This window comes from Lithobates pipiens, unplaced genomic scaffold (assembly GCF_037356315.1).
Source record: "Lithobates pipiens isolate NorthernLeopardFrog02 unplaced genomic scaffold, aLitPip1_a1.2 Scaffold_16, whole genome shotgun sequence".
NCBI classification, from domain to species: Eukaryota; Metazoa; Chordata; class Amphibia; order Anura; family Ranidae; genus Lithobates; species Lithobates pipiens.
Genome location: NW_027507748.1, coordinates 527,686,633 through 527,701,858, shown reverse-complemented (window position 1 = coordinate 527,701,858; position 15,226 = coordinate 527,686,633). Strand labels below are relative to the sequence as shown.

Here is a 15,226-nt window from a genome sequence, read left to right as displayed (position 1 = left end):
AGGGTTATGGAGACTAAATGAGTCCCTTCTGGAGGATGTGGAAACAGAAAACACTATTAAATATGAAATTGAACAATATTTTCTAACCAATGACTCAGAGGAGATCCCAAGGGCTACACTCTGGGAGGCCCACAAAGCCCTAATCAGGGGGAAATTAATATCCATAGGATCCTGGGTAAAAAAAGAGAGTGAAAAGAAGCTAAACGATTTAAAAAAAGAACTTCATTTATTAGAACAAAAACATAAGGGTCAACTCGATAAAAACGCATATAAAGAAATGATACATAAACGTATGCAACTAAACAATAGATTGGAGCAAGAAGTAAGAAAGACCTATAAACACGTAGCTAAAGAAAGATACATGTGGGGTAATAAACCGGGGAAACAACTGGCTAGAATAGTAAGGGATAAAAAAGCTATTAATTATATAGAAAAAATCAAAAACGCGAATGGTGAAATAAAATACAGAACATCAGAAATAGCAAACGCGTTTAAAACATATTATAGCGCCCTATACTCAATCAGGAACAAGGAGACTGAAAGTCAGAAGGAGACCAGGAAAATTAAAATACAAGAATACCTGAGGGAAGTAGATCTACCAAAGATAACCCCCGAAATGTCTAATAGCCTAGAGGCTCCAATCACTCCAGAGGAAATTGAGTATGCAATAAAGGACATGCCCAACGGGAAAAGCCCAGGACCAGATGGTTTCACCATCAGGTATTATAAAAAATTCAAACAGCTGTTGGTCCCACAGTTATGTAAACTCTGGAAAAACTGGCAGAGGATGAGTTCCCGGGGAAAGAATCACTTCTAGCTAATATCATACTAATTCCAAAACCGGGTAAAGATCACTCGAGTTGTTCTAATTACCGTCCAATCGCACTTTTGAATACGGATATTAAATTGTATGCAAAAGTGTTGGCAACGAGGATAAAAAACCTACTCCCAGAATTGATCAACGAAGATCAAGCAGGATTTGTACCAGGGAGGGAGGGCCGCGATAACAGTTTGCGAACGCTGTTATTAATGGGGAATGATAAGGAAACCAATCCTCCAATGATTTTGGTCTCGATCGACGCAGAAAAAGCTTTTGACCGAGTCGATTGGAGCTTTATAATGGAAACATTACAGTCAATGGGTCTTGGCCCAAAAATGCTAAAATGAGTAAACAATCTATATACTTATCCATCAGCCAGAGTGGGGGTAAATGGGAGTATGTCGTCCGCGTTCGATATGCAGAATGGTACAAGACAGGGGTGTCCCCTTTCGCCATTGCTATACGTGTTAGCTCTGGAACCCTTATTAGCAAAAATTCGTAACAACCCAGACATAGAAGGTATAAGAATGGGGGGGGGAAGAACATAAAGTGGCGGCATACGCGGACGACATACTCCTATACTTGATCAACCCCCAAACATCTCTATTAGGTATGACGAAGGAGATCAGAGACTACGGGGCCCTTTCTAATTTCAAAATAAACCCAATTAAAACAGTTATCCTGAATATCGGATTAGATCTGCATGAGGAAGAAAAGATACGGCATAAATTCCCTTTCACATGGGAAAAAAAAGAAATAACATATTTAGGGATCAAAATAACAAAAACAATCCGGGGGTTATATCAAGCTAATTATGTCCCGTTGATAAACGAAGTCAAAGCGGAATTAATGAAGTTAAATAAAGGAAAAATATCTTGGATGGGAAGAATCAATGTGCTGAAGATGGTGGTACTACCAAAAATTATATACAAAATGCAAATGCTTCCGATAAATATTCCTATAGGTTTTTTTAATATATTAAGAACATTATTTTCAAAATTTATTTGGCAAAATAAAAAACCCAGGATTAAAATTTAATTTATTAACTAGGAAAAAAAATAGGGGAGGAATGGCACTACCTGACATTCACAGATATTATTCAGCAATTATTTTTACGAGACTGGTTGAATGGACAAATCAAAACACGAAAAAGAAATGGGCAAAAATGGAGGAGATATTGACCGGGTCACAATTAATAAAAAACATATGGATTCCACCAAAATTTAGAGCAATTAGTAGTAGGACGCACGAAATCACTTTAACGGCACTAAAAAAATGGGACACAACACAGCGTAAAAACAAATGGCAATATAATTCACCATTAATCCCTCTGGAGGGAACGAGTTTTTTTACACCAGGGCACGACACATCACTAGGGAATCGAATGAGGGACTTACAATTAAAAGACATTATAAGGGAGGGGAAGATAATGTCAAAACAAGATTTAATGACGAAGCACAGTTGGCAAATATTGAAGGACTGGGAATACCTCCAGATTCAGCACTTCGTTAATTCCATCCCAAAACCAATAAGAAATGAAAAAAGGTTAACAGCAATGGAAAAATTATGTACAAAGAAAAGAGCAGTTAAACATTGTGTCTCACAGCTATACAACTGTTTATCGGAAATAGAAGGCCAAGGACATATCCCATTTATAGCTAAATGGGAGAGGGACTTGGGTTATGAAGTTGATGAGACCCAAATGATTAACTCAGTATATCATTCTGTATTTGATATAAGATCAATGGAAGTAAATTATAAATGCCTAATGAGATGGCATTTAACACCAGATAAATTACATAGAATGGAACCATCCAACTCCAAGTTATGCTGGAGAAAATGTGGGAAACCGGGAACGATATTCCACTTCTGGTGGGAATGCCCAGTAATAAACCAATATTGAAGTAAAATTACAGAATATATAGAGAAAATAACAGGGCAAAAAATACCTTTAACCCCAGGGGAATGTTTGTTTTTAGGGGTAGATGCAAAAACGAGTAAGCATTTCAAAAGAAGTATACAAAACTCATTAACACCCGTTTTACTCAATGCCGCAAAAGCTTTAATACCAAAAAATTGGTTACAGGTGAAACAACCCCTGATCAGAGATTGGATCCAAAGAATAGAATATATCAATAATATGGAATACCTAAGAAAAATGGAGGAAAATAAAATGATAAAATACCGTAGAACGTGGGAAAAGTGGAGAATATTTAAAAAGACGAAGCATTATTCCCAAGCATTAATGGAATAAAGAGTAGTGGGTAAGGGGAAGGTCAACAGATGGGGAGAAGAGGGAAGGGTGGGTGTGGAAAAATCTAACAAAATAAGGAGTTAAATAAAGAGATAAGGTAGTAGAATAAGTTGGCAATGATAACCAAGTAGATGTAAATTTTAGTGTTGGTTTTTCTTTTCTTTCTTTTTCCCCTTTTTCTCTATATATGTACGGCTTCCTTTTTTTAATGAAAAATATTAAACTGAATTAAGCTTATAAAGGGAAAAAATAAAAGAGATTGAGAAAAGAAAACGAAACTTTTGCCACAATGATGTTAAGTACACAGGATAAGATTCAGACAGTCAATCTGATTAGAATCCATAAATAACAAATCTTACTGAGTGGTAAAAAAAAAAAAAAAAATAGTAACCTTAGTTCTATGCAAGTTGTTTGAAAATGTGCTTAGCCAAAAGCTGCAATAAAAAAATGTTTGTTTTTCCAAACACTGCATTGCATCGAAAAACAAAATGCTAATTTGGGCATGCAGCTGCTTGTAGGAAGTTTTAAGGCCATACACTTTAACAACATATGGGATGGTTTTCCCAGGAAGAAATCAGAAACCTAAGGACCCACCAACAGATGCCGGGAACTTTCTTCAGCTTTGCGGCTTTGTCCTCCATCTTAGAAATTATATTTTACAGGGCCCTCACCATTTTTGAGAACATCTGCAGAACCAGTATGAGACTCAGTTTCCTTGCTTTACAGGGACTTTATTACTCCCCCTCTCTTCATTGGCAATGCCAGCAACATTTGTGTTTCGGCCTTGTCGTTAATTTTTTAGATATTGTGTACTGTAGATGAGAATATCTTTAAAGTGGAGTTCCGGCTGAAATATGACTTTTAAGATAAAAATACCCCTAGAATACTCATGCCTCGTGCAATGTAACAAGTGTAAGGCTGCCACCCATCCTGCTCAGGTGTCGGCTGGTTTTCAGCAGGGGGGGGCGGGGTCGGCCGATCACATCCGATCCGGGGAATGTGGGGGGGGGGGGGGGGCGCGTCGACCTGGATGTTACCTTGTGCATTTGTTGCCCTATTGCTCAGAGGATGGGAGCCTGTCGCCTGTTCTCAGCTTGGGGGGGTTCAGCCTAGTTGCAGGGGTTGTCAGCTCAAGGGGGGTCCATCCTTTTGTTCAAGGCACTCACATACTGTGCAATGGTGATGTGCTTCCCTCCCAGTACAGGTATAGATAGATGGTAATGTCCATCCTTCCCCAATAGTAGGTGCTGGCCCCCTGTCAGAAGTGATCGGAGGCTGGATCCCGGTTGGGGTGTGTGTGTGTGTGTGTGTGTGTGTGTGTGTGTGTGTGTGTGTGTGTGTGTGTTTTATTTTTTTCTTCTCCGGTTACACTCCAGTCACAGCACCATCACCAGGTGTGTTCAGGGGAGGGATGGAGGGGATCAGCTGACACCGGACACACACACACACACCGCTTCCTTCCAGCTGTGCAGTGTCATGTTAGCTGAGCACTGATTGGCTGAAGGAGCGTCTTTCTCAGTGCAGCCTGTCTCCTTCCTCTGTGATATGATGTGTCGCCCAGTGACTGCTGAGAGCTCGCTGTTATCGCACTGAGCAGACGGCTACACCGCATTCTTAATGGCTGTCGCCCAGCGTGGCCTTTGTCGGCTCATAGAACAGTGTTCGCTTTAGTCAGTCTCCTTAACCTGTCATCTATGGGGTTGTTGTTTTCAGGCACATTTTGCAATGCGATTTTTCTTTTTCAAACCTGCTTTTTTTTTTACATTCATGCGTTTTGTTTTGCCTAGCAGCTCTACTTGCCAATCACTAGGAAACGCTATTCATGATATGCAACTAAATGCATACTCAGCAAGCACTTAGCCATAGGAAACAAGCATGTAGAGGAGGGGGCCAGAGAAGCCAGTTGATCTTTCCATGGCATGTGTGGGTATCGCATGCTTAACGTATTGCCCTATCAGTTTGACAGTAATGAACACTAAATGCATACACCAAGCCAATTTGATTCCACATGTTTATATCCCTGTACGGATATGTGCCATTCCTTGAATCTCATTTTCTAAGCCCATATAAATGAATCCCAGTTCACTAAGTCCATGAACTCCAAGTGCCCCATCTTTCAGCTCATTAAAAGCACAGCCTTGCTTATAGCGTACATAGCCCTTCTTATCCATCCATGAATCTTCACTCATGCTGGGCCCTCAAGCTTAGTATTATATATTACTATTATATAGTATATATATTTTTCCCGGTTAGTCCAACTTATGCTTATTTCTAATTTATGATAAATCCTCCTACAGGCCTTCGTGAGTTTCCATTTCCTGTCACAGCTTTTTGTTTGTAGCTTTTTGATCATAGGTTTTCATTTTGTAGCTTTTCATTCGTAGCATTTCGATCTTAGGTTTTCGTTTGGAGCTTTTTTCTTTTGTAGCCTTTCCTGTGTGGCTTTTCATTTTCTGGCCTTTCATTCCCTGCATTTCCTTTTAGCTAGTGCTCACATCTAGGATATGTCATGTCTACAGATCCATATGGGCTGAGGTTTCAATTTTAATTGGTTGGCGTCCCACAATCTTCTCGCCTGTATACCATACTTCATACATGTACCTTCTCCATTACACCTTTACTACTCCCCACTACGGTCTGTGGGTACCTCACATTCATTCGCTATTGGTCTTGTCATTTCTGTACCCACATCCTCATACTTGTCATGTACCAAGGGATGTTGTTATTTCGTGGGCTGGTTGTCTGTTTTATGTTCTCTGTCGTTTTCACACAGCAGGACTGTCTACGTTCTTCCACTGCAGGTTACCCATCTTGTCTATGGGATTTTAACAGATTAAGGTGATCGTTTTTAATTTGGCTTGTTCATTGGCAAGTCTCATTTGTTCTTGCGCAGCTTACGTATCTCGTACAAACTCGCGTTTTCCCATGTATCTCACGTTATTCATACAATATACGTTCTCATGCAGTTTGCGTTTCTCATGCAACCTCGGTTCTCATGCTGCTTACATTTCGTTGGTTCACGCTACTTACGTTCCTTCGAGCTGCTTACATTCCTGTCCAGGTTACTTTTCTCAGTCTGCTCATGTTTCACACGCAGTTCATGTTCCTCACCTAGTTAAGTGTCGTTTTCATTATTTCTTTATCATACATCACGGGACACAGAGCAGTTATTCATGACTATCTGGGTTATACGCTACCTCTAGGTTATTGGACACTGGCAACCAATAGCAAGAAGGTTCCTCCCATATAACCCCTCCCATACGGGAATTGCCTCAGTTTTTCACCAGTGTCTTCAGGTGATGGTCACGAACGTGAAGCTCTTCAAAATTTCGTCAATTGAGCGTCCCAGTGAGGACGTTGTAATCGGATCCGTTCGGATGGCACGAAGCTAAAGCAATGGTACCCGAGCAAGAATGAGGTTTTGCTTGTAATGTGTCCTAATTAGGCGCTGGACCCTTGGATAGTGGTATTCTGGTCATTAACTTGCCCAAGATAAACCCAAAGGGCCCAAGGGTGTGGACCCCAAGATGGGGGACCCGGTCCTTGAAGGTCCACAGAGGCACTACCCGCCATGATGGGGAAGATTGGGCCTGGCTTCTCAGGTCCTGCGGGCGTGGACTGTTAAATACTCCCTCTGGGATTGCTGTATTCCCCTCTGTTACTGTGTCTTTTCAAAACTGTTACAGAATGTCTCCATGTTGTGTATTTTATAACGATGAAACGCTGGCGCATGTGGAGACGCCGGTGCCGTACGAACGTGCGCACGTGCTGTTGCCGTACGGTCGTACGCGTGCGCCGTTGAGATGATTTTTGCCTCGTAAGGTTGTCGGTCTTCAGGCACGCATGCGCTGTATTTTGGCGTCACTATACATTCGGGTACCACGCCTTCCGCGCGGATCGAATGACGCCATTTGGACAGTTCACCTGGTGTGTGCGTGGAGGCATAGAGCTTGTTGGGAACGTGAGTCTGCAGGTTTTTAGACACGGTTGCATCAGGTTAAAGGGGACAGTGTTAGGACTGTAATAGGTGTTGGAAAGTCAGCCTAATGCAGCTCCAGCAGCTTCTACTGGCCCAGGGGTTTTAGTGGATTCTGGAACCCCCTCTGTGCCTAGGACGGTACCGGAGGGCCCATCAGGTCTTGGACGCAGATGCCTGCGCCACACCTTCTCCTCGGTTCCAGCAATTAGTGATGGATTAGGTTCCCATTGGGCTGACCCAGGAGCCTTGATCGATAAAACTTTATTTTTGAATACCAGGAAGGCTTATGACACTGCTTGGAATGTTTTCTAGGCTTTCTGTTCGAGGTTTCCTAGTCCTGACGGTTACAACATCCAGTACCTATTTAGCTTTTACTGCTTTTTGCCACTCTCAACTCAAATTGGCCCACAGCACTATCAGGACATATCTGGCTGGGATTCAGAATTTCATGTTTTTGGAAGACCCCGATAGACCTTTATTTTCTGCACGCCCTATTAAAGCCATCCTTAAAGGGAACCAGAAGAGTAGCCCTCCTGATGTGCTCAGCATACTTCCCATCATGGGTCATATTTTCTGGATATGTCTGACATGTTCTCGAGGTCTTCTTTTGGGTTGTTACCCAGCTTGGGTAAGATGCAGCAATTGGGAAACGGCACAGACATCAGGCTTTGAGACTGGCAAGGCATGGTGCCGGTGTTGGTGTTAGACCAGCTCGTCAGTGCTACGTCTGATAAACCCAGGGATGGTCCTCTGTTGCCTTTTCCTTGTGCACCCCTCTCCGCAGCTCAATTCGTACTTCATTGCCAAACCCTTTAGGCCATTCTGGGTCTGGACCCTAAGACATCATACTCTGGCCATTCATTCAGGATAGGAGGGGCTGCACAGCTTTGCGCCAAGGGGTCCCAGCCCATATTAAGACATTGGGTTGTTGGAGGTCTTCTTGTTCTCTAGGAGACACCGCTCGCCACCGAGGGGGGTGAACAGCCATTAGTTATGGCTGTTTACCACCGATCACAGATGGTCACACCCCGACTGTGCATGGCGCATGCGCGTGAGCACATCGGTGACGGCGTGTTCCCCGGGAACACTGCTCGTCACTGACGCTGGTAAACAGCCATTGGCCGGCTGTTTACCCATGTGATCGGCTGTGAACCTTTCAAAGCCGATCACAAAAAATGTAAACAAACCGCGGTAACGAGATTTTACCGGGTTCTCCTCCTCACACACTGATCGTATGTGAGGAGGAGATTGCGGTAACATCTCGTTACCGCCTACAGTGTACACCAATCACACTAATCCCCCCCCCCCCCCAATAAAGAGGACCTGTCACCACCCCTCATAGTACCTGTCAATCACAGTCCATCAGAGTACCTGTCACAGTCCATTCGAGTATTTGAGTACCTGTCACAGCCCATCTGAGTACCCGAGTACCTGTCACAGTTTGCCTGAGTACTTGTCACTGTTCATCAGAGTACCCGCGTACCTGTCACAGTCCATCAGTGTACCTGTCACCAGGCCATCAGAGTACCCGAGTACCTATTTGCAGCCCATGTCTCATAGAATATACGTTGGGGTGTTTGCTTTCTAAAATGGGGTCATTTTGTGGATAATTTCACTGTCCTGGTAGTCCAGGACCTTCAAAAGTGTGATAGGTAGGAATGAAACGAGATCATTTATGCTCCTAGAACGCCTAAACGTACTACTTCAATGTTCGGCCTCTCTATGTGACCAGGCTGTGTAAAAGTCTTACACATGTGGTATCGCCATACTCGGGAGGAGTAGCAGAATGTATTTTGGGGTGTAATTTTTGCTATATACATGCTATGTGTTAGAAATATCTTATAAATTGACAATTTTGTGTAAAAAAAAAAAAAAAAAAAAAAAAAATGCGTTTTAATTTTTTTCCACATATTCCAAAAACTTCTGGAAAAAAAATTAACCATTCAAAAGACTCATTATTATGCCTGACAGATTATACGTTGGGGTGTTTGCTTTCCAAAATAGGGTCATTTTATGGGAAATTCCATTGTCCTGGTACTCCAGGGCCTTCAAAAGTGTAATAGGTGGTTGAGAAATGAAATGCGTAATTTTTGCTCGTAGAACGTCTGAAGGTACTACATCAATGTTGGTGCTCTGTATGTGGCCAGGCTGTGTAAAAGTCTCACACATGTGGTATCGCTGTACTCAGGAAGAGTAGCAGAATGTATTTTGGGGTGTAATTTGTTGTATGCATATGCTGTGTGTGAGAAATAACCTGATAATGTGACAATTTTGTAAAAAAAAAAATAATAATAAAAATAAAATCTTCATTTTGAAAAGAATTGTGGGAAAAAAATGACAACTTAAAAAAACTCACCATGCTACTTAATACCTTGGAATGTCTACTTTGTAAAAAGGGGTCATTTTGGGGGGTATTTGTACTTTCCTGACTTGTTAGTGTCTCAAGAAATGAGATACACCCGATGTACTGAAGGCCTGATCAGAAGTGATCAATTTTCAGTGATTGGCACCATAGTTTTGTAGACTCTATAACTTTAACTAAGACCAAATAATATATACTAATGTGGGTTATTTTTACCAAAGATAGGTAGCAGTATAAATTTTGGCCAAAATGTATGACGGAAACAAAGAAAAGGGCATTTTTTTTTTTTACAAAATGTATGTTTTGTTTTATTTATAGCACAAAAAATAAAAAACCCAATAGTGATTAAATACCACTAAAAGAAAGCTCTATTTGTGTTGCATGACTGAGTAATTGTCATTCAAACTGTGAGAGCGCTGAAAATTATTTTGGTCAGGAAGGGGGTGTAAGTGCACTGTATTGAGGTGGTTAAACTGTCATCCTACTGTGTTTATTTTTGCCCCCTTTTAGGCATACTGACCACGTGACCTTGGCACACCTCAGGTCAATGTTCTGTTTCTTTTTTCCTTTCCTATGCTATCCACAGATCGACTCCAAGTACAAGTGTAAGGCTGACCGCAGGTCAGCCTGTTTTTGTAGGAGGAGTCAGGCTGTATAAAGCCTGCCCTCCTTTGCCTCCTCCCCTTGTGGTCGTAGGCTCTCGTGTCCCACCCACCCATTCCCCTTTTCTTTTTCTTTTACTGTTCATTTCATACTTGGGTATGCCCCCTTTTAGGCATGCTGACCATGTGACCTTGGCACACCTCAGGTCCATGTTCTCTGTTTCTTTTTTCCTTTCCTATACTATCCACAGATTGACTCAGAGTACAATGGTATGCTGTAAACTATGCCCAGTTTTCTATTTGTGCAGCATCGTTTTCTTACTTTGTGTGTTCCGGCAAAGCGCAGCCATTTCCAGTGTGGGCATCTGAAGCCACAATGACCTCCTTCCTGGATTCCGCGAATGCTGGCTACCCAACACGGACCTGCCGATCTTGTGCAGTGCAATCTTTGTCAGCTTGCAATGCCAGGATTTTTCATAGACGCCAATGTTACTGGAGCTGTGCCATGCCAAGCTGACCAAGAATTTCCACAGATGCCAATGTTAAATATTATGGGAGCAGGGCCATGCCAAGCTGACCAAGATCTCCCGGGAGCAATGCAAAACCGGAAATGATGTCCACGGCCTCAGCTGCTAAAGGAGGAAGTGAAATTAGATATAGGCTTAAATCAGGGAAGTGAACAGAAAAAATAAATAATAAATTGGCAATTCATTTTAAGGAGTGGTGAGGAGTGAAAAATGTGGGTGGAACTCTGCTTTTAAAGTCTTTGCAGGTTTACGTTGAGGAACATTATTCTTAAATTGACAATTACTAGATGCAGCCTTTTACAGATCGGTGAACCTCTGCCCATCTTTACTTCTGAGACACACTGACTCTCTAAGATGCTCTTTTTATACCCAATCATGTTACTGACCTTTTGCCAGTTAACCAAATTAATTGAAAAATGTTCTTCCAGCCTTTCCTTGTTAGTATCATTTACTTTTGCCTGCCTTTTGTTGCCCTGTCCCAACTTTTTTGAGACGTGTTGCTGCCATCAATTTCAAAATGACCATTCTTAACCACTTCAGCCTGGACCATTTTGCTGGCCAAAGACCAGACCACTTTTTGCGATTCGGCACTGCGTCGCTTTAACTGATAATTGCGCGGTCATGCAACGTGGCTCCCAAACAAAATTGACGTCCTTTTTTTTTCTCCACAAATAGAGCTTTCTTTTGGTGGTATTTGATCACCCCTGCGGTTTTTATTTTTTGCGCTATAAACAAAAATAAAGCGACAATTTTAAAAAAACGCACTATTTTTTACTTTTTGTTATAATAAATATCCCCCAAAAATATCTAAAAAAACATTTTTTCCCTCAGTTTAGGCCGATACGTATTCTTCTACATATTTTTGGTAAAAAAAATCGTAAAAAGCGATTATTGCTTTGCGCAAAAGTTAGTGTTTACAAAATAGGGTATAGTTTTGTGGCATTTTTATTAATAATTTTTTTTAGTAGTGGCGGCGATCAGCGTGTTTTTTTTTTTTTTTTTTCGTTTTTTTGGTTGTGCCTATTGAAAGGCCTGTTAATCTTGTTACAGGAGGGCTGCACCATGCGGCTGCACGTATTGCGGGAGAAGAGGTGTACAAACGTTTGAAATATGAAGGTGGCGTTCATAGAGTTCAGCGCATTCCAGAGGTGGGCCTTTCCTCTAGGATGCAAAGGATTCACACAGGAACCATGACTGTAATCGTCCTTCCACAGCCAGATGAGGTAAAGCACATGAATTTATCATTAGATGGGTATGGTGGTTGTATTTAGTTTATCAAAATTAAATAGTTTTTATGTCCTGAACAGGTTGATATTAAAATTGATCCAAAGGACTTGAGAATTGATACTTTCAGAGCTAAAGGGGCTGGAGGTCAGCATGTTAATACGACCGACAGTGCAGTGAGGATTGTTCACCTGCCTACAGGTACTGTATAATATCAGTCGTTTACAATCAATGCATTGCCAGCAAAGGAACCTGAACTCCAGGCAAGCAGTAAATACACAGAATAAATCCATATACTACATACAGTTGTGCTCATAAGTTTACATACCCTGGCAGAATTGATGATTTCTTGGCCATTTTTCAGAGAATATGAATGATAACACAACTTTTCTTTCACTCATGGTTAGTGTTTGGCTAAAGCCATTTATTTTCAATCAACTGTGTTTACTCTTTTTGTAATTCATAATCATAGCAGAAACTACCCAAATGACGATCCACCTCCATGCATTTCATCATAGGCCTTGTTGACTCCTCTCCAAATGTAGCGTTTATGGTTGTGGCCAAAAAACGAAATTTTGGTCTGATCACTCCAAATGATTTTGTGCCAGAAGGTTAGAGGCTTGTCTCTGTGCTGTTTGGCATATTGTAAGCAGACTCAATCATGCAGCCCATCTTTCTTCAAGTGCCTCCTTATTGTTCATCTTGAAACGGCCACACCACATGTTTTCAGAGAGTCCTGTATTTCACCTGAAGTTATTTGTGGGTTTTCTTCTGCATCCCGAACAATTTTCCTGGCAGTTGTGGCTGAAATTTTAGTTGGTCTACCCGACCATGGTTTGGTTTCAACAGAACCCCTAATTTTCCACTTCTTGATTAGAGTTTGAACACTGCTGATTGGCATTCTCAATTCGCTGGATATCTTTTTATATCCCTTTCCTGTTTTATACAGTTCAGTAAAGGTGAGCCGAACACCCCCCCCCCCCCCTGTTCAGTTCGCATCCAATAATTTTAAAGGCTTATATGCATGGTATTGTCATAAAAAGTGTTTGGGGACATGAGTCCTGCCCCAAATGTATCCATGCAAAAAAATAAAATTTAAAAATGGCTGTTTCTTTATCGCGCATTATAGGACACAGAGTCTCAAGTAATTACTTGGTGGGTTATAGCCCTACCTTCAGGTGTTGACACTGGTATAACAATACAGGAAGTTTACTCCCCAATATAACCTGGAAAGTTGCAGCAGTTGACGCTGCGATTTCCAATGTGAAATTTTTTTTATTTATTTTTTTTTTTTAACTTACCCAGTGGACAATGCGCTTATGCTTAAAGATCCAACAGATAAGAAGTTGGAAGGTCTGTCTGTTAAAATTCTTTTTTTCTTAGCAGGTACTGTTGCTCAGCCTGCAATTGCAGCTATAGGCATCTGTCAGTCCTTAAAGGACCAGTTCACAGATGCTCTCAGATGACCTCCCTGCACAACAAGCACAGGAACTGGCCGAGCTACCTAAAGCATTATGCTTTGCTGTAGACTCTATGAAAGATTATATTCACCAGGCATCATGCCTTGCGTTTTGTACTTGTACATATGCAAAGGACCCTTTGGTTAAAGGGTTGGTCAGCTGAGACACCTTGTAAGAACCTTCTAACTAGTTTCCCCTTTAAGGGAGAACGATTATTTGAGAATAGTTTGGATAAATACATTCAAACATTTTCCAGCGGAAATAGTACTCTTTTGCCGGTCAAAAGAAAATATAAGCGTCTTTCATTTAAACTGTTCGGCCTCTGCCATCAGACCAGGCATAAAGGAAGACCTGGGGCTATAAGTCTGCAAAGCAGAATACAAGACCTCCTTATGAAGAGGCATCTCCCCTCACCAAGGTAGGGGGGAAGACTTCTGATGTACTCAGAAGTCTGGCAAAGGGAGATTCAGGACAAATGGACTCTCTCCACAGTGTCTCTAGGATACAAGCTAGAACTTTGAGAGTTTCCACCATCTCGTTTTCTGAGATCAAACGTTCCCAAGGATCCAGGGAAAAGGTAATCCCTATTGCAAGCATTAGACCAATTATTGGCTCAAGGGGTGACCAGACAGATTCCCAAACAAGAGCAAGGTTTGAGGTTTTACTCAAACCTAATTAGGGTGCCAAAGCCAAATGGGGATATCAGGCCAAGTCTAGATCTACTTAATCTAAATCGGTTCCTGAAAATCCGCTCCATTTGCACGGAGTCAATCAAGTCAGTCGTTTCCATCCTGCAAGGAGGAGAACTTCTGGCGTCCATCGACATCAGAGATGCATAGCTGCTTGTCCATATATTTCCTCCTCACCAGAGGTTTCTGCGGTTCAAAGTAGAACAGAAGCATTTTCAGTTAATAGCCTTGCCCTTCGGGCTTGCTACAGCACCTCGGGTATTCACTAAGGTATTGGCCTCACCTCTAGTGAGGTTAAGGGCACAGGGCATAACTGTCTTGGCTTATTTAGACAATCTATTGTTAATAGACCAGTCAGTGGCTTGCTTTTAAGCAAGGTGTAGCCATCACAAGCAGTTACCTGGAAGGCTTGGGTTGGATTCTCAACCTAAAGAAATCCTCCTTAAAGCCACTAGGAAGGCTGGAGTATCTGATCATAGACACAGCCCAGAAAAGGGGTGTCCTTGCCTCCCGCAAGGATCAGCTCCATACAGGAGCTGGTGAGGATGATCAGGTCGAAGAGAAATCCTTCAATTCGCCTTTGCATGAGGTTGTTAGGGAAGATGGTAGCTTCATTCGAAGCAGTTCCCTATGCTCAATTCCAATCGAAACTGAAACCAGTATTTTGTCTGCTTGGAAAAAAACTATTCAAGCTATGGACTTGCCAATGTGGCTGTCCCCATGAGTGTCCCAAAGCCTCAGTTTTGAAAATCGGTAATACTGGTAGCACCAGCATGGCCCTGAAGGTCATGATACGCAGAGATCATAAGGATGGCAGTGAAGGGTCCAGGGCTCTTCCCACTAAGGCCAGACCTGCTATCTCAGGGGCCGATATTCCATCCTACTTTACGAACGCTAAATTTAACGGCTTGGCTATTGAGACCCACATTCTGAATAAACGTGGGCTTTCCAGGTCAGTTAACTCTACTTTGTTTAATGCTAGGAAGCCAGCTTCTAGAGCTATATATTATAGAGCCTGGAAAGCTTATGTTTCCTGGTGTGAGTCCAAGGGTTGGTACCCTCAGAGATATATCATAGGCAGAATTCTTACCTTTCTACAATTAAGCGTAGAGTTGAAGTTGGCCCTGAGTACTATTAAGGGCCAAGTCTCAGCCCTATCAATTTTTATTTCAAAGACTGCTTGCTATGCATTCTTTAGTCCAGGGATTCATGCAAGGAATCCGCCAGTTAAATCACTCTTAAGCCCTTGGGACTTAAATTTAGTTTTGTCAGTGTTACAAAAACAGCCATTTGAACCGTTGCAGCATGT

At 41.9% G+C, this 15,226-nt stretch overlaps 1 protein-coding gene across 5 annotated transcripts in view; it reads left to right on the top strand.

Annotated features, from left to right (window-relative positions):
- Positions 1-15,226, top strand: part of MTRF1 (mitochondrial translation release factor 1) — a 62,070-nt gene that overhangs the window by 35,530 nt on the left and 11,314 nt on the right. For all 5 annotated transcript variants that reach the window (XM_077483177.1, XM_077483178.1, XM_077483180.1 and 2 more), the window contains 2 exons: positions 11,595-11,767; positions 11,852-11,969. In XM_077483177.1, coding sequence (XP_077339303.1) covers positions 11,595-11,767; positions 11,852-11,969 — 291 coding nt within the window. The remainder of the gene's footprint in view (positions 1-11,594; positions 11,768-11,851; positions 11,970-15,226) is intronic.